We start from the raw sequence: 18,834 nt of genomic DNA, 5'->3' as shown, positions 1-18,834 counted from the left end.
GGTCTTCGCAACAAAATTATTCATCCTTTTGAAACTTAAAAGTATCCCCGATAAAATATTAAGACTAACAGAACAATAATAACTCCGATCGACATAACGGACATGTTCCGTTCACTGCAATTTTCTTGATGATAGTTGAGGCGTATATAGTAAAATGTGGTTGAACCCATTGTATAAGGGGTTTCAATCTGTTTTGGTGAGCTGCGCAACCGAGGTATTAGGAGGGGATGAAGGGTGGAGGATGGAGTGAATATATGACCTTATGGAAGATGACCTTGATGAGTTATCTGCTAGAAGAATAGAGGACCTAGAACTCACGTTTTTAAGCCAAATATGAAAAAACCCTCTGCTTCTCCTATTGATTTAAGCATGAATATATATAGTACAATAGTGGAAGCAATAATATCCTAAACTAACTAGGAGACCTAGTTTGCAGGCTTAACATCTGACTCCTAACCCAAATTAAACTAGGAAATACAACTTTATCACACGCATAAACTGCAGGTGAATTAGACTACTTTGACACTTATTCGGACCTACTTAAGCTTACACTCATGGACTCCAAACTACGCTTATAACTAAATTACATCGCAAATAATCGTTCTAAACTAAAATAACATAACTACAACTTGAATTAGAGTATTAGACCACTCGATTGTGGCCGGAAACTGGGCAGCAAGCATGTCTACTCAAACTAATCCTCATCACATACCATTTCACATATACATGAACAGAATAGAATGAGATAAAATGAAAAATTTTAAGTGATTCATATAAATATGCATAGATGTACACTCATCATTCACAATTGAAATGGACATAAGCATTTTCACATAGATCTTAACCTTATAGTCACAGAATTTATCCTCGAAAAATCTAGCTCTTTCTTTGCAGTCTTCTGCAGTGATACCAGTTCTATCAATTTTCGAGCAAAAGAGCACATCAAAGTCCCTCCAAAGTGGATTCTTGAAAGATCTGCCAATCGATCTCTCACGCTTTAGATGAAGAGAGAGAAAGTGTACTGACAGAAGAACCCTAAGAACAATTGATCCATGTGTACCAACCAACTATTGGAAGCAATCCCTATATCGAAGATTAAAGAACTCCTGGGTTGGCAATATGAACAACCCTCCATACTTTTCTTTTTATTTTCCTTTTTCTATAATTTGCATGACTTACATCAATAACAAAAATGAGAAAGAAGAAATCCAAATTCTTCCAACCTTGCTACACACATACATACACACACACACACACACTCACACACACACACACACATACAATATACATCCATACATACACACACACACACATTCATACATACATACAAAACAATGATTTTTATGATCTTCTTCTAGCAAGAATTTTAATAAGAAGAAAACATAGGGCCTGTTCTTTTCAGCTTAAAATAAGTTCAGTTCAGTTCAGCTCCAATAAGTTCAGTTCAGCTCCAATAAGTTCAGTCCAGTTCAGCTCTTAATATCTCTCTTATAAACAATTCCTTTTAGGCTTTCAGCTTAAAATAATTTCAGTTCAGTTCAGCTCTAAAAAGTTCAGTTCAGTTCAGTTCAGTTCAGCTCAATTCAGTAAATAAGTACGGGCCCATAGTAATCCAAAATTCTTATTCACCTTGTGCCATTATTACCTAGCTGACCTAATTCGTATTTTCCCAATATCTTTGACTCTTCTCTCTCATTTTCCCTCCTCTGTCGAAAAAGGTGTTCAACTGCATGCATTAACTCAAGTTTTCTCCCCCCCCCAGGAGTTCTGCTGAAAAGGTAGATTCTTTGTTGGATTTCTGAATTGATTGGAAAAGACTTCATTTGGTTGAGACTTAATGGTACATGATATATATAAATTGGAGACATGGGTCTCAAGAGAAAAAATCAAGAAGGAAGCTGCAACTCTGTCGATTCTGCCGATTCAATTGTGGGTATTTTTTTTCTTTCTGTTTTATGCGAATTATTATAAGTTTTATTATTATTTATAATTTATGTTTTTGGTTGTTGATGTAGATTGTAGCAATGAATCACTTTGTCTCCAAAGTGCCTAGGCCCCCTGCAGACTTTGGGGCAAGTGGTGAAGCCAGTGCTAGTAGGTCCCGTAGTAGGGCACAGTCCAGACCCCGCTCCATAGCAGGTAGTGGCCCAACACCTGAAGATCAGCGGAGGGCAGCTTTACATGGGGCCGTCAGCGAATTAGTGCGACACCACGGGCTGGATTATAATAGTTTGGTTCAAATAGTACAAGAGTTTGATTGTCCAGTGATGGCCGGTGTTTTTCTGGACAATACTCCAACTGAGCAGATCAATTTGATCGTTGAAAAGTTTGGCGCTGGTAGCATTTGATCGTTTTAAGGAAAATTGGATGGTTCCACCCACCCAATTGGACTCCTGGAGGGTATTAGGGACCATTATAAACATCTCGGCAATTTTTATTTCCGGGCGAAAAAAGGTCAAAAAAATTCCAAAATTAAAGGCTATTATCCATGCTTTTTGAGGAATTTTTGAGGTTACGGGGCCCGATGGCAAAAAGTGTTGAGACCCAAGGGGATACATCTTAGGGTCATATAATGCCGTTTGAAACCATATATGATCATTAAATGATGTCATAAATGTTTGTGGTAGGCTTGAGCTCACAAAATCGGTGCAAGTTGCGGATTGGTAAATTGATCGTTTTAAGGCAAATTGGATGGTTCCACACACCTAATTGGACTCCCGGAGGGTTTTAGGGACCATGGTAAACATCTTGGCAATTTTTATTTCGGGCGAAAAAAGTCAAAAAATTCTAAAATTGAAGGCTATTATCCACGCTTTTTGAGGAATTTTTGAGGTTAAGGGGCCCGGTGGTGAAAAGTGTCAAGACCCTAGGGGATATATCTTAAGGTCATATAATGCCGTTTGGAACCATATATGACCATTATATGATGTCTTAAATGTCCGTGATAGGCATGAGTTCACAAAATCGGTGAGAGTTGTGAATTGGTAAATTGATCGTTTTAAGGCAAATTGCATGGTTCCACCCATTCAATTGGACTCCCGGAGGATATTAGGGACCATAGTAAACATCTCATCAATTTTTATTCCGGGCGAACAAAGTCAAAAAATTCCAAAATTGAAGGTTATTATCCACGTTTTTTGTGGAATTTTTGACGTTACGGGCCCGGTGGCGAAAAGTTTTGAGGCCCAATGGGATACATCATTGGGTCATTTAATGTCGTTTGGAACCATATATGACCATTAATTGATGTCATAAATTTCCGTGGTAGGCTTGGATTCACAAAATCGGTGCAAGTTGCGAATTGGTAAATTGATTGTTTTAAGACAAATTGGATGGTTCCACCCTCCCAATTGGACTTTTGGAGGGTAGGAGGGACCATGTTAAACATCTCGGCAATTTTTATTTCCGGGCAAAAAAAGTCAAAAAATACCAAAATTGAAGGCTACCTACCATTTTTGAGGAATTTTTGAGGTTACGGGGCCCGATGGCGAAAGGTGTTTAGACCCTAAGGGATACATTTTAGGTCATTTAATGGTCATATATGCTGTTTGGAACCATATACTACCATTAAATGATCTCATAAATATCCGTGGTGGGCTTGAGTTCACAAAATCGGTGCAAGTTGCGAATTGGTAAATTGACCGTTTCAAGGCAAATTGGATGATTCCACCCACCCAATTGTACTCCTCGAGGGTATTAGGGAACATGGTAAACATCTCGGCAATTTTTATTTCCAAAAGAAAAAAGTCAAAAAAATTCCAAAATTGAAGGCTATTATCCATGCTTTTTGAGGAATTTTTGAAGTTACGGCGCCCGGTGGCGAAAAGTGTTGAGACCCTAGGGATATATCTTAGGGTCATATATTGCCGTTTGGAACCATATATGACCATTAAATGAAGTCAAAAATGTCCGTGGTAGGCTTAAATTCACAAAATCGGTGCAAATTGCGAATTGGTAAATTGACCGTTTTAAGGCAAATTGGATGGTTCCACCCACCCAATTGGACTCCAGGTGGATAATAGGGACCATGGTAAACAATTCGGGCATTTTCGGGCGAAAAAAGTCAAAAAATTCCAAAATTGAAGGCTATTATCCAAGCTTTTTGTGGAATTTTTGAGGTTACGGGGCTCGGTGGCGAAAAGTGTTGAGACCCTAGCAGATACATCTTAGGGTCATATAATGCCGTTTGGAACCATATATGACCATTAAAAGATGTCATAAATATCCGTGGTAGGCTTGAGTTCACAAATTCGATGTAGGTTGCGAATTGGTAAATTGACGTTTTAAGGAAAATTGGATGGTTCCACCCACCCAATTGGACTCTTGGTGGGTATTAGGGACCATGGTAAACATCTTGGTAATTTTTATTTCCGGGCGAAAAAAAGTCAAAATTTTTTTAAATTTAAGGCTATTATCCACGCTTTTTGAGGAATTTTTGAGGTTATTGGGGTTGATGGTGAAAAGTATTGAGACCCTATGGGATTTAGCTTAGGGTCATATAATGCCGTTTGGAACCATATATGACCATTAAATGATGTCATAAATGTCCGTGGTAGGCTTGAGTTCACAAAATCGGTGCAAGTTGCGAATTGGTAAATTGACCGTTTCAAGGCAAATTGGATGATTCCACCCACCCAATTATACTCCCTGAGGGTATTAGGGACCATGGTAAACATCTCGACAATTTTTATTTTCGAAAAAAAAAATTAAAAAAATTCCAAAATTGAAGGCTATTATCCAAGCTTTTTGAGGAATTTTTAAGCTTACGAGTCCGGTGGCGAAAAGTGTTGAGACCCTATCATATACATCTTAGGGTCATATAATGCCGTTTGGAACCATATATGACCATTAAATGACGTCATAAATGTCTGTGGTAGGCTTAAGTTCACAAATTCGGTGTAGGTTGCGAATTGGTAAATTGACCGTTTTAAGGCAAATTGGATGGTTCCACCCACCCAATTGGACTCCCGGTGGGTATTAGGGACCATGGTAAACATCTTGGAAATTTTTATTTCCGGACGAAAAAAAGTCAAAAAATTTTAAAATTGAAGGCTATTATCCACGCTTTTTGAGGAATTTTTGAGGTTTTAGGGCCCGGTAGCGAAAAGTGTTGAGACCCTAGGGTATACATCTTAGGGTCATATAATTTCGTTTGAAACCATATATGACCATTATATGATGTCTTAAATGTCCATGGTAGGCTTGAGTTCACAAAATCGGTGCAGGTTGCGAATTGCTAAATTGATCGTTTTAAGGCCAATTAGGTGGTTCCACCCACCTAATTGGACTCCCTAAGGGTATTAGGAGTATTATGATTTTTATTTAGATTATAGGTTAGAAATCATCATTAGGGTCCTCGTTAGGGTCAATATTGATTTTTGTTTATGATTCTTATGTCTGATTTTTTGTGAAATATGTGATGTTTTATGTGTTAGAAATTACAAAATGTTGATGGTCATGTTTGATTAATGAAAACTAAGTGAGACTTCAGGAACCAAAATCACTCAAACACATGTTTAGAAAAGAATCACAAGCTGCATAATTGCTTCCACCATAACTTAACATCAAAACAAGCGTCACATCAAGCATGACAGTAAACCGGAGCTCAACTACAGATCTGAAATTCAAAAGAAATCCCACAAGGCTCTGAAAAGCCGAACCTTTCAAAAACCCACAGCTAATTGAACCTGGATAAAAAGCCAAATCCAAGTTGCTATAGTCTAACTCACCTCCACCAAGCTGACCACAACATGTGTAGCACCTGCCAACACAACCACTGCAGCTCAACCACTAATGCCATTAGCATGATGCCTACCGCTGCTGCTGCTACACCACCCAGCAGCAGAAAACAACAACCCCATCTGCAGATTTAAACCCCAGTCTACAGACCCCCCCCCCCCCACCCAAAAAAAAAAACCCCACCTGTTGCAGGTCATTAGACAACAACCAAAACCACAGGTATCAGTTGAATCCTCTGACTTGACCAGCAGCCCCCTGCATAGAGAAACCAACCCCCTTTGATCTGTTTGCCCAGCAGTACACCTCTGAAACAGAAGGAGCAAGCAAGGTCCAAACAAAGTATGGACCCAACTCTCTACATTTCATGATTCTTTTGAGCACCCAACTGTAATTGCCAGGTGCCTTATTGTTCCACCAATCTTCTCCATGGCACTTTAGGGGATTGAGGTCTCATGTGATTATACAGGGCTTTGATACTCCATTTGCAGATCCATTTGTTACATTTCATTCACACACCAGATTAACTTATTGAAGTTTATAATGTATGTCATGAACCTGTAGGGAATGTATCCATCCACGGATTCCACAACTCGGAGTGATTGGATTTTCAGAGAGCTTAACAAACTTGCCCACTTCAGACATAAGATGTCGTTGGTTATTTGAACTACTTGATGGAAAATTCAAATTGCCAAGTATTGAAGAAATGGAGAAAGATGTTATAGAATGGGAGAAATTTATGAAGAGGTACTCAGGCAAGTATTATAGAGGATCTTGCCTTGCAGCTTTGCATATTTATTACAATGATCAGCTTTGCATTGACATGGGCTTCAACCCAAAGAGAAAGGACGAATATTGGGCTGAGTTGTTCGAGCCATACGGCCCAATGGATTATGCTTAATACTAAAAATATGTCAAATGTAGGATAATTTTATAATTTGACCATTGTATCAAATCAGCTCGTGTTCAGGTTGATCTCGTATATTGTATTATGTTACAACATATGTATATGTATAAAATTTGGCATGTGAAATAAGTGTGAATAGGAAAAGTACAACATATGTATAAAATTTGGCAGGTATAATACTTGTGCAAGCACACAGTCACTAATCTACTTTTTGGTACTTATAATCTACGTAGTATGTTACAGGTGTCAAGATTATAAAGATAAAACAAATTCAAATCAATTTAATAGTAATAAACAATAAGTTTTGTGTAAATGTGTGATATAGTGTTAAGTATATTAAGTTAAACTTTTGGTTAAAATATTTTGCACTACAAGCACTCGAAGGGGAAATATCAAATCCAGGTAAAAAGTGAATAACTACGTGTGATAGAGCAAGTTAATCATCAAGGGATAAAATAGATTATAGTATCATATCAATTATCGTATGAAATCCAAATCAAACAAAGTTCTTTGGACTTGCATGTTTTTTTTTTATATAAACTAGATCAATTTTTTTTTTGAAATGTGTGTCTTTCTTATCAAATCAAACAACGTTTTGTGCTCTATTTGATTCGCATCTCACTGACTTTAGTATAAAAAATGCAATAATTTTCCAAGCACATTAGCTCTGAATCAATAAGTGTGGCGAATTGGTGATTTTGAGGTATACAAGATATATTAAAGAAATACAAAATTAACTAACACTTGATATAAAAATTAATTTTGAACTTCAATCATATGTTTAAATTTTTAGCTGATTTGATACTTGAAAAAAATATATATTATACTACGTATCATGTTACAAGTGTCATCATTTCCGACAAGGTAATACTAAGCTAGTTCAGAATTAATTGGCTAGCGAACTATATATTGCCTTGTTTATTATGCATACATAACATATTGAGTACAATTTAGAAATAAAGCCACCCCAAATGGAAAGGAAAGTAGTGGGTATAGTAGGAGCAGGAATAAGTGGGATATTAGCATGCAAATATGCCCTTTCTAAGGGTTACAATCCCATAGTTTTTGAGTCTCGTAGCACCATTGGTGGTGTTTGGATTAAAACTCAAGAGACTACAAAACTCCAAACTCCTAAATCGTTTTATCAATTTTCTGATTTTCCTTGGCCTTCTTCTATTGAAACACTTTACCCTAGCCAAATCCAAGTTTGTGATTACATTCAATCTTATGCTAAGCATTTCGATTTGCTTAAACACATTAGATTCAATACAAAGGTGGTGAGTATCGAGTATGATAATAAAGGTCCATCCCATGAAGAAAATCATTTTTGGGGTGGTGATAACAATGGTGATCCTTTTGGTAAGGGAAAATGGATTATTAACACGCAACAACTCATCACCCAAACAACTGAGGTAATTTTATTTTTATTTCTTGGCATAATTTGTTACGCGCAATATTTTTATTACATGTTAACCCTTATGTTGATTGATTATATTGATTGCGTATATAGGTAATGGAAGTAGATTTTGTGATCTTGTGTGTGGGAAGATTCAGTGACCTACCATATATACCGGAGTTCCCTTCGGGGGAAGGGCCAGAGGTATTTGAAGGGAAGATTATGCATTCCATGGATTATTCATCTATGGATAATGAAAGTGCAAAAAAATTGGTCAAAGGCAAGCGTGTTACAGTGGTTGGCTACAAAAAATCTGCACTTGACATTGCCACGGAGTGCTCGATTGTCAATGGTAACATGCTAAGATCAACTACGTGCATGATTTTGTGTTCTGAATTTTTATTATCTGATTTAGTCTGATTTGATTTAATAATTTAACTAAACTTTGACCGTAATTTAATACTAATACTCGTATCTAAAGAAAAAATATTATCAAAATAGATCTTGTTAGATTCATCTCATTAATTATAAAGTTTTCAAATATGTAATTTTCATAAGTTTTAGTAATACGCAATTAACGATATTTTGCAAAATATAAATAATAATTCACGACCTGTTTTTTGTAATACACTGTACTTTACTTTGTTCCACTACTTGGGCATAACCCACCATTTGTTATACTTACAAATTTAAACTCCAATTTTTTCTTTTTCTTCATTTTTAATTAATTTATTCTTTTTAATATTATGTTGGAGGAATTACATTTAAAAAATCACTTTTCATAAGAAAAAATCTTCAAAATCTGCCTTCAGTGTAAGGTCATAATTAAGGAAATCAATTTATGAAGAGAACATTTTTGTTGAGAAATTAACTTATAGTAATGTAAAAATATTAAGATCTTTAAATCTTTTTATGATGTGAAATTTTAACACAGTAAAATGTTGATTGCAGGAATTGAAAAACCATGCACAATTATATGTAGGACTCCACATTGGAATGTATCACAGTCCATTCCTTGGGCAAACATGTATTTGACCCGTTTTTCTGAACTCTTGATTCATAAACCTGGCCAAAGCTCTCTACTCAACTTCATAGCCTCATTATTTTCTCCTTTGGTACTTTTTTTCCAACATTTTGGACGACTTTATTTAGTTAAAAAGATGTTGAAACAATGTGATAGCTAATTTAAGTTGTAGCGAGTACTGATTATTTGAATGTGACTTTTATTTGTACGTACAAACAGAGATGGGGGATAAGCAAATTCGTGGAGAATGATATAAAGAAAAAGCAACCTATCAAGAAATATGACATGGTACCCGATCATAGCTTCTTACAAGCGATGAATTCTTGTTCAGTTGTTACAACCCCAGAAGGATTTTATGACAATGTTGAGAAAGGAAGCATTATTTTGAAAAGATCTCCAACTTTTACATTTCACAAAGAAGGTGTTTTACTTTGTGATGGTAGTGTTAAACCTACCAAATCTATTAAGAGTGACTTGGTTATTTTTGCTACTGGATTTAAAGGGGATCAAAAGCTTAGAGATATCTTTGCATCTATCAAATTTCAGAAATACCTTACCAACCCTATTAATGAGACAGTTGTCCCATTATATCGGTTAGTAATCATTTTACTAGTTTCTTAAATTTATTTGTAATGAGTCATACTTCTTCCGTTTCTTTTTAAGAATCAGATGTGACATATTGGTTTATGTTGTCATGCTCGTGTAGGGAATGCATCCATCCCCAAATTCCACAACTTGCGGTGCTAGGATTTTCGGAGAGCTTTGCAAACTTGTACACTTCAGAAATAAGCTGTCGTTGGTTATTTGAACTACTTGATGGAAAATTTAAATTGCCAAATATTCAAGAAATGGAGAAAGAACTTTCAATATTTAACAAGTCCATGAAATTGTACTCTTCCAAGTACTACGGAAGGCCATGCATTGGAGCGTTACATATTTGGTACAATGATCTGCTTTGCAAGGACATGGGCTTAAACCCAAACCGAAAGAAAGGGTTTTGGGCCGAGTTATTTGAGCCATATGGCCCAATGGACTATGCTTAACTTTTATGACGTTTTCCAATGATTCATAAGATGTATGCCTTACTTTTATAAGTTTTCTTCTTATGAATTTTTCCCCTTTCTTGCGTTGAAGTGAGAATAATGTAATGGTTGATATCCTAATTGCAATTTTTATGTGAATTTTAATGATGTAGCCACCACGTGTATAACATGCACTGATAAGTATGGTACATGTAAACATATTAGTCCATTCACACCTTCATACATGGACAACATGGTGCATATGCCAATTGTTGGTTGCTTGTGCACTATAATGTAGGGTGCAAAAGGCCTAACGTAGGTACAATCATGTATACTTGCACCTTCCATGAATGCTGTACCCAACATACAAAATCAACAATGAGAATCCGCACACATCGCATGCTTCTTATTATAACTTTAAATGTCCCCTTTTGGAAATTCATCATATCATATTCTCTAGCTAAAGACGCGGATTGTTGATTGGCTCCAAATTATAAAATAAATAGATAAGACAATCTACATATAATATAATCAATAAATCATCTTCTATATTCTATATAGCCGACTAATTACTATAAATCGTAATATATAAAAATATGAGACAATCTTTAAATAATAAAGGGAGTAACGATTTAGAGATTAGAGAAAGACGTGCATTTGTGTTCTTTATAAACAATTGTATAATTAAAATTAATGGAAGCATGTGAGACGTGGACTTTCTTATTTTATCGGCATCGTTGTGCGGCAGTACTGGCAACAGCTTCCAATTTTGTTTTATTATATCAATCAAAGCTTCCAATTTCCAATAACTAACTTAACAATGATATCATAATTGGGATCAGAATTATGTGCCTCATCATAACATAACAGATCATATATATAATTCAACTTTAAGGCATGGAAAAAGGAGACTAGTAATACAATAAATATATGTATTTGTCAAACATACCTGAAAAATAGGTACCAGTAATACAATGAAAGCTTTGATGATAAACTATTAAAGTAGTCTTGCTCAATTTGATCATACATTATCTTAATTACATACGAAAAAGTACATATAAGTAAGCAAGGAGTAATTAATTATGTTTGGTTGTGTAAATCTTCTTAGTTTGGAGACATCTCAGCCACTCATTCATATTTGTGAGAATGAAATCATGATGAGAAAAAGAAAAAATGTTAAAACTTGACCTATAAATCCTGTAACAAAGGGAATACGCACACCTAAAAAAATTAGGTAGCAAAAGTACAATTCAGTTATCACTGCATTTGAAAATTATTTTCATTTCATAAGATAAAACTAAGGGTAGTTATATGTACTATACTACTATGTAGACAATTAGTTAAAGGGATGTATGTATATAAACATTCTATTCCGTAATAATACACTTTCTATTAAATTCATAGCGAACATAATTACATGTCGATCTGTGTAATCAGTAATTAATTAAACTCCATAATTTCAATGTAACTTCTTATACATAGCATTGAACTGAGACCTACTATGTCGGGTCATTTAATTTGCTCATTCAATTAACAAATGAGTAAAATTATTACATACTCATTTGTTGATTAAGTAAACAAATGACTTTGGGTGTATGGTACACTCGGGTGTATACAACAATTTCTACATGAACAAGGTTGCACATCCACAAGTCGACAAGTGCATAATCAGGTAGACATATACCGATAAGAAACAACCCGGTCCGCAATATATTAATTCTGGTAATAGAGGATATAGGTAATACTAATTAATACAGAGTAGTACGTATCAATTTCCTTTTTAAAAAAACACAAATCTGTTTTGGACTTTTGGAGATATTTCGCGCAACATTTGACGAGAATCCCTATAAATAAGGGGTAAGAAATTGAGAAAAAATAAACTACTAAACAATGGAAAGGAAAGTAGGCATAATAGGAGCAGGCATAAGTGGGCTTTTAGCATGCAAATATGCACTTGCTAAAGGTTACCACCCCTTAGTTTTTGAGTCAAGAAACACAATTGGTGGTGTTTGGACTCAAACTGTAGAAACTACTAAACTTCAAACTCCTAAACCACTTTATCAGTTCACTGATTTTGCTTGGCCTTCTTCAGTTGAAACTGTGTTTCCTGATCAAAATCAAGTTTTTGATTATCTTCAATCTTATGCTAATCACTTTGATTTGCTTAAGCACATCAAATTTAATACAAAAGTTGTGAGTATTAAGTATGAAGGTCCATCTGATGAAGAGATCCAATCTTGGGCTCTTTGGGGTGGTAATAATGATCCATTTGGTAATTTGGGTAAATGGGTTGTCACCACCCAACATCTTCTCAATCAAACTATTGAGGTATTATTTACTTTCTTCTTTTAGGTTTTTTTATTTTTTTTTATTTATACTTGTATATATATATATATTTTTTTTTTCTATTTTCAAAGTAATGGCACTTTTTTCTCCTTTTTATCATATTTTTTGTCTCCCACTTTCAACATTAGTAGCATTTTTTTTTATTTAGGCAATCAACATTGAGACAATACAAGTTCATCTACTTTATAAACAAAATATATTTATCAAATAGCAAAATTGTAAATAAATTAACATTTTTTTTTTTGTTATATATAGGTCCACAACTGTTAATTTATCTACAAAAATATTATGCCGACTGGACAAAATTATAGATTTAGTTACGATTTTGACAACTGAATAGGTATACATATATAGAGAAATGATGATAATAGAAGGAATTTTCTTTGTCACAAAAAAAATGAATGAGATAACAAGTAATAATTGATAAGAAGTTTAAGGATGAACATCAAGGGTAGGGTGGAAGACTAAGGACTAACGACAAAGTATGTTACACTATTAACAAATTAAAAGAAAGGACACAAGGACAGAGACAATTACGGAGTGTTTTTTCTTTTCGGTGCAACAAAATGATGTTATTAATTAGTCGGTATCTTTTATAAGTTTTTGATAATGTTGTTGCTGAATGCATCAACAACATAATGGTATTGCCGTATAGGTATGGTAAGTAATAAACGAGTCAAGAGTGTGGATATAATTGATAACCTAATGAAGGATTTCCAATGTCGTTGTCTCATTACGATCTAGCGGTGTTAAATCAATTATTAAATTTGGAACTATCTTCGCATTTCATTACTATTGAAGTATTGAGTACCAAAGCAACATAATTTTGAAATAACCGTATAATTGTGTCAAGTACTCGTATATTCCTTCTCGCGATTTTATCAACAACCAAAAGAATTTAATTACCTCTTTGTCAAAAATAAAGTAAAAAAAAAAAAATCTATGTGAATGACAATTGAAAATTTATGTGCTAATGCTCACTAATTAGAATTAATGATATGGCACAGGTGATGCAAGTAGATTTTGTGATATTGTGTTTAGGACGATTTAGTGATTTACCAAACATACCAGAGTTTCCTTCAGACAAAGGTCCTGAGGTATTTGATGGCAAGGTTATGCATTCTATGGATTACTCTGCTTTGGACTACCAATCTGCTAGAAATTTGATCAAAGGAAAGCAAGTTACTGTGGTTGGCTTCCAAAAATCAGCACTTGACATTGCTATGGAATGTTCAGTTGCCAATGGTAAGAGCTACACCACGTATAATGATATAATTAGCATTATTGGTTGTTATAGGGTGGCAAAAATTATGTAACGCTTTGTACGTTTCATATTTGTACCAATATTTCGAGCACACTAGCTACTGAGCTAGTTGGATCATTCATCTTACCTACTAATTAATTTAATCATGTGACGTAAATTTTTATATGTTTGTATGATGTTGAATTCAGGAGTGGAGAAACCGTGTACGGTGATTTGTAGAACTCCGCATTGGAATGTGCCGGACTACTTCCCATGGGGATTTCCTCTTGCGTATTTGTATTTGAATCGCTTTTCTGAACTCTTGGTTCATAAGCCTGGTGAAGGCCTTCTACTTAGCCTCCTAGCCTCTCTACTTCTACCATTGGTACTATATTTCCCCTTTTATATCGACTATTGGTCAAGTTTATTGCACGTTCAGCATCTATTCTCTTCATCTTATTTTAACAAAATTATGTACTTTTTGTCAAGCATTTTCTGTTTTTTAGGGATTGAAACTGATTATACGTAAGTTTATTATATGTTATAGAGAACATAGCTTAAGAGGGCATGATTAAGCTACTTTGAAAATTAATTTATGAATTATTACTCCATACTTCATACTAACATTTATAATTGTTCAAAAATAACAGAGATGGTCTATTAGCAAATTTGTGGAGAGTGACATAAAAAAGAAGCATCGACTCAAGAAATTCGACATGGTACCGGATCATAGCTTCTTACAAGAGATGAACTCGTGTTTGATTTCGACTGTCCCAGAAGGATTTTATGATAATGCTGAGGAAGGAAGCATTGTATTGAAAAGATCTCAAACTTTTAGCTTTTGCAAAGATGGTGTTTTACTTGATAATAATGCTAAAACAAAGGAACCTATTAAATGTGACTTGGTTATTCTTGCTACTGGATATAAGGGTGATCAAAAACTCAAAGACATTTTTTCGTCCCCTAAATTCCAGGATTATATTATTGGTTCTTCCAATAAAACTGTTCCATTATACAGGTTCGCATCTTATTATTTTTTGGCTCCTAATGACATTCCATATTACGTCGCTAACCTGTATAAACGTGTTATTTTATGTTTTTTTTTTTTAAAAGTACATCTATTTAAATATCATTAACTTATACATGTTTATTATACGATTTATATGTAGGGAATGTATCCATCCACGGATTCCACAACTTGCAGTGATTGGCTTTTCGGAGAGCATTGCAAACTTGTACACTTCAGAGTTGAGATGTAAATGGCTATTTGAACTACTTGATAGCAAATTCAAACTACCAAACATTCAAAAGATGGAAAAAGATGTGTTGGAATGGGACAAGTTCAAGAAGAGGTCCTCAGGCAAATACTATAGAAGATCATGCATTGGAGCATTGCATATTTGGTACAATGATCAACTTTGCAAGGATATGGGCTTGAACCCAAAGAGGAAGAAGGGGGCTTGGGCCGAAATGTTTGAGCCTTATGGCCCAAATGACTATGCTTAATTGCTTAACATCTTTGCTGCTTCGTTTTTTGCTTTCTTTCTCTTGTGTGACAACAATAATGTAATACGGAGTAATGTAATTTCATTTGCGTTCACATATTCCATTAAGTTCATTTCTGTAATATTTATCGCATATGTATACTTAAATGTACTTGTGAAAACATAAACTCAAAAAGTTTTGTATTATAGGGCATATACGTTTGCAAATAACGACTAACTAGTTTTTCGAATTGATTCTCACGCATTAAGAAACTTTACAAAATTTAACTCGTATTATTGTTCACATGCTCTGGTTTAATCGAATTGATTTGCATGGTAAGTACGAAGTTTTTTTTTTCTTATTCTTTCATTCATATATACAAATATACATGTTATACCAAAATCTTTCAAAGTGCCAAATAACAACATTCACAACAACACTACTATTTATTTATTTTTTAATTATGGGATTTTGAAAAAGGAAATTAGAAATTTAGAAGGTAAGTTTCCATGCATTTCCTGAATTGAAGTGAAATCTCTTAAGCCTTCCAAAAAGCATGACAAAAATTAGAAGAAACTTTCCCTTCCAACTCCAACGCCCTACAAAACCATAATAACTGTCCTTGCAATTGCTAAAATTATCAAGTCTTCGTTTACAACTATAGCCCATTGAGAATCCCACGTTTCCATATGCACTGCAAAATAAATTTCAATTATTAATATTTTACCAAGTATACATTTTTTTTTTTTGGTGTTAGAGCCATGAGAAACGATCCTGAGATCTTAATATGATTATATGTTGGATACAAAAACAAATACGGAGTACAAGATCTTTGTCGTTTAACCACAATGGTTAATTATTACTACTTCGTACTAAACACTTCATCAACTACTCATATATTAATTGACACAAACAAATGGTCAAAAAAATAGCTAACTACTGATTTTATCAAACATCCTAGCTTAGTAAACAATTGGCGATGACAATCATAACTTACTTAAACTATCATTGTATATACAATAGAAACAACTAATAAACAATAGATGAGAATAAAAATAATGTAAATATGAAGTACTCGTACTATATTCATGTTCGATGATTGGTGATGGAAGAATATTTGATGCTACTTGGTAGATTAAATTAGAAGAGAAAAGAATAATAAAATGATAAAATTAAAATAAGAATAAGAACAAAATGAAATTGTAATACCTTACAACTTCGACAATAATGTTGAAGACGGTGAAATTAAGAGGATCTTGCTTCAAACTTGATTGTTCAGTGATGCAAATAAGCATGACAAAGATAGCAAGATAAGAGAGTGGTGAGAATGTGAGATTCTTAAGGATGTTACTCTCTTGCTTTTGCTTTTTGCTACTCTTGGACTGCCTATTCTCAGCCAATAATGTTGATTCTTTGTCGTAGCCAATCGGTACGAATATGGTGGTCGATGGAAGGTACCTGCGAATTTATGCATCATGTAACCTTGTCATAAATTAACTCGCGCATATATAATTTCGTATTACTTTCATTTCTAATCGTGGTACATATACACATAATGTAAAAAAATTACAATCATAAATTATATGGAGTATGTAGATATCACACGGTCACATGTTCTCAAGTTTTACGTACACAACTTTACTTATTAGTATCTCATACTCATAGCCCGTGAAATAAACAAGGCCATGCCTAGATTACTTCTTTTAGCGCACGTTAAACTTTACAGCTTTACTACATCTATGTATGTTACGTACTATATTAGCTTAGCCAAATTTATCCGGTTTTTTTTCCCTAAGATGCATCAATGATTGGCATTTTGGCAAGGCATATATGCAATAATTGGTCGGTAAACAGTACACTATCTTTGAAGAAGATACGATATGAATGGTCCTCCTAATTGACAGATAGTGTGAAAGATTGAAAGTGTATATATATGTATAGTATGTTGGTTCATTATAGGTTATTGAGTGGCTGTTTCTAATCAATTTATGAACTAACTTGTCTTGTATAACCACTTATTCCACTAGAACATGCAATCATGTGCCAATCAACATCCAATATATATAACATACGGAGTACATGTACTTATATCCTATACTTTATTTTGATTTACACGACCAATAACATAACAATCGTTTCTCACAATCATAGTAACATAACAAATCGTATACGTACAAGCATATATGATTTTTTTACGAGTTATTATTTTTGTTTTTAAAAGAGAAATTTGAATTTCAAATTCCTTTTATGTACAATCTTAGTAACATAACAATCCTTTCTTAACGAGGAATGAGGAGTCCCTCCATCTTGCTCCCCCCACCCCATGTGATGGGAATTCGATTCCTCATAGCCCCTCCATTTCTGTAATAGGGTGAGGGGCCCTCCCCGTAGTTTACCGTTTTAAAAAATTAAAAAAAAAAAAAAAAATCCTTTCTTAGCATAGCAATCACAAGATTGGACCACAGTACAAACAAAGATACATGAGAAAGAAATAAAGAAAGAACTTACATCATAACCACACAGAGAGCCAGAGTAGCTGGTTGAAGAAGAGATATATCAACAATTGACTCTCCACTATGTCTTGAATTAACAGTTTGAAAGAGTGAACCAACAATTTTTGTATACCAATTTTGCCCTTGAAAAACCAAAGAATTCCACTCCAATGTTGTAAACACCAAAAATTGTATCATAACAAGACCAAATGCAGTAAAACTCAAAAGAAAAGCTTTGAAGCTTGAAATCAAATTCCCATAACCTAAATCATCATGATTTCTTAACATGTAATTGTATTCTTCTTTTCCTGTAAATTTCTCAAGAACCCAAATTACTACCCTTAAACAAGAAGGGTATAATTTATTCCCCATCAAAATTTGTGGTATTAGGATTAGAAGTAAACCCGAGTTTTTGTTAAAGGGCATCATGTTTTCGTTTATAGGGATGAATCCACAATTTGCAAATGTGGATACTATAACGAATATAGAAAATAGGTGAGAATCGATTTTTTTTATTACATGGACATTATTTGCACTTGAGATAATGTTCATATACAAGGATACAGAAATGTACCCTAGTATATGTGACACTAAAATGTACCCTAAAACTACATGATTAAGTACCCTTAGAGTTTTGGACTTGATACCTTCACCTTCAGAGGTAGGGTTAGGGTTTAAGGCATGGTTTCGCGCTCTTCTCTTATGCTTTAGCCTTCGTATTTGAAGGCCAAGGAGGGATAGGAAGACCTCACCCCCGGAAAACATTAATATTACAAGTACCATTAGTTGTGTACTTGTAAAATCTTCCATTTCAACCGTAGACATACTAGAAATCGTCGTTGCCGACACCGAGGTGAAGATGAGGTCGAGGTCATGGTGAGGGTTTGAAGCTAATGAAGAGCTCTGTTTCGTGCCCTTTAAGGAAATATAGCCAAGCAAAGAGAAGGTGATGTAGTAAAATAAATGGTGCCAATATGGGTTTATTTGAAAGAGTAAGTACTCAAAACCATGACTTATATAAGGTTTAATCTTTTTGTGGAAAAAACTAATTATTTGATCTAGTATTTCATGCTGGATAACTAAATATTTTTCCATCATTTCTTGGAGATGGTGATGAAGTTGCATACTTAATTGGATTATTTTAATTTGTGAGATATATGATATGATTATTTAATGAAGTATG

General features: G+C 34.3%; 3 protein-coding genes across 4 annotated transcripts; 2 read left to right on the top strand and 1 right to left on the bottom strand.

The window, feature by feature from the left end:
* Positions 1 to 7,512: 7,512 nt before the first annotated feature.
* On the top strand, positions 7,513 to 10,207 carry LOC145560450 (putative flavin-containing monooxygenase 1). The gene is made up of 4 exons (XM_081621704.1): positions 7,513 to 8,055; positions 8,154 to 8,391; positions 8,991 to 9,154; positions 9,770 to 10,207. Exons 1-4 carry the CDS (start codon positions 7,615 to 7,617, stop codon positions 9,869 to 9,871), a joined length of 945 nt encoding a protein of 314 aa, XP_081477830.1. The 5' UTR covers positions 7,513 to 7,614; the 3' UTR covers positions 9,872 to 10,207.
* A 1,639-nt stretch (positions 10,208 to 11,846) lies between these two features.
* LOC145559146 (putative flavin-containing monooxygenase 1) lies at positions 11,847 to 15,405 on the top strand. Its single transcript, XM_081620573.1, has 5 exons — positions 11,847 to 12,413; positions 13,439 to 13,676; positions 13,884 to 14,059; positions 14,325 to 14,692; positions 14,844 to 15,405. The coding sequence occupies exons 1-5, from the start codon at positions 11,976 to 11,978 to the stop codon at positions 15,178 to 15,180; spliced, it is 1,557 nt and encodes a 518-aa protein (XP_081476699.1). The 5' UTR covers positions 11,847 to 11,975; the 3' UTR covers positions 15,181 to 15,405.
* A 105-nt stretch (positions 15,406 to 15,510) lies between these two features.
* LOC145559145 (cation transporter HKT1;3-like) lies at positions 15,511 to 18,834 on the bottom strand. 2 transcript variants are annotated; one of them, XM_081620572.1, is made up of 4 exons: positions 18,299 to 18,834; positions 17,668 to 17,794; positions 16,369 to 16,617; positions 15,511 to 15,853 (listed from the first exon to the last, which is right to left on the bottom strand). In XM_081620572.1, the coding sequence occupies exons 1-4, from the start codon at positions 18,774 to 18,776 to the stop codon at positions 15,652 to 15,654; spliced, it is 1,056 nt and encodes a 351-aa protein (XP_081476698.1). In that variant the 5' UTR covers positions 18,777 to 18,834; the 3' UTR covers positions 15,511 to 15,651. The 2 variants fall into 2 exon arrangements, with proteins under 2 accessions (XP_081476698.1, XP_081476697.1); XM_081620571.1 differs by having other exon boundaries at positions 17,668 to 18,834.

Source organism: Chenopodium album, chromosome 9 (genome assembly GCF_948465745.1).
Source record: "Chenopodium album chromosome 9, dcCheAlbu1.1, whole genome shotgun sequence".
Taxonomy (NCBI): domain Eukaryota; kingdom Viridiplantae; phylum Streptophyta; class Magnoliopsida; order Caryophyllales; family Amaranthaceae; genus Chenopodium; species Chenopodium album.
The sequence above is the reverse complement of the archived record's forward strand: the minus strand, read 5'-3'. Positions and strand labels throughout refer to the sequence as shown.

What these genes read in the sequence shown, in the direction of transcription:
- LOC145559146 (XM_081620573.1), top strand. Translation starts at nt 11,976, where the DNA reads ATGGAAAGGAAAGTAGGCATAATAGGAGCAGGCATAAGTGGGCTTTTA. An exon ending in CCTCTCTACTTCTACCATTG is followed by an intron (nt 14,060 to 14,324) that starts GTACTATATTTC and finishes CAAAAATAACAG; the next exon opens with AGATGGTCTATTAGCAAATT. An exon ending in AAAACTGTTCCATTATACAG is followed by an intron (nt 14,693 to 14,843) that starts GTTCGCATCTTA and finishes ATTTATATGTAG; the next exon opens with GGAATGTATCCATCCACGGA.
- LOC145560450 (XM_081621704.1), top strand. Translation starts at nt 7,615, where the DNA reads ATGGAAAGGAAAGTAGTGGGTATAGTAGGAGCAGGAATAAGTGGGATA. An exon ending in GGAGTGCTCGATTGTCAATG is followed by an intron (nt 8,392 to 8,990) that starts GTAACATGCTAA and finishes TGTTGATTGCAG; the next exon opens with GAATTGAAAAACCATGCACA. An exon ending in CCTCATTATTTTCTCCTTTG is followed by an intron (nt 9,155 to 9,769) that starts GTACTTTTTTTC and finishes ATGCTCGTGTAG; the next exon opens with GGAATGCATCCATCCCCAAA.
- LOC145559145 (XM_081620571.1), bottom strand. Translation starts at nt 18,776, where the DNA reads ATGCAACTTCATCACCATCTCCAAGAAATGATGGAAAAATATTTAGTT. An exon ending in GCTCTCTGTGTGGTTATGAT is followed by an intron (nt 16,618 to 17,667) that starts GTAAGTTCTTTC and finishes ATAAATTCGCAG; the next exon opens with GTACCTTCCATCGACCACCA. An exon ending in ATTATTGTCGAAGTTGTAAG is followed by an intron (nt 15,854 to 16,368) that starts GTATTACAATTT and finishes TTTATTTTGCAG; the next exon opens with TGCATATGGAAACGTGGGAT.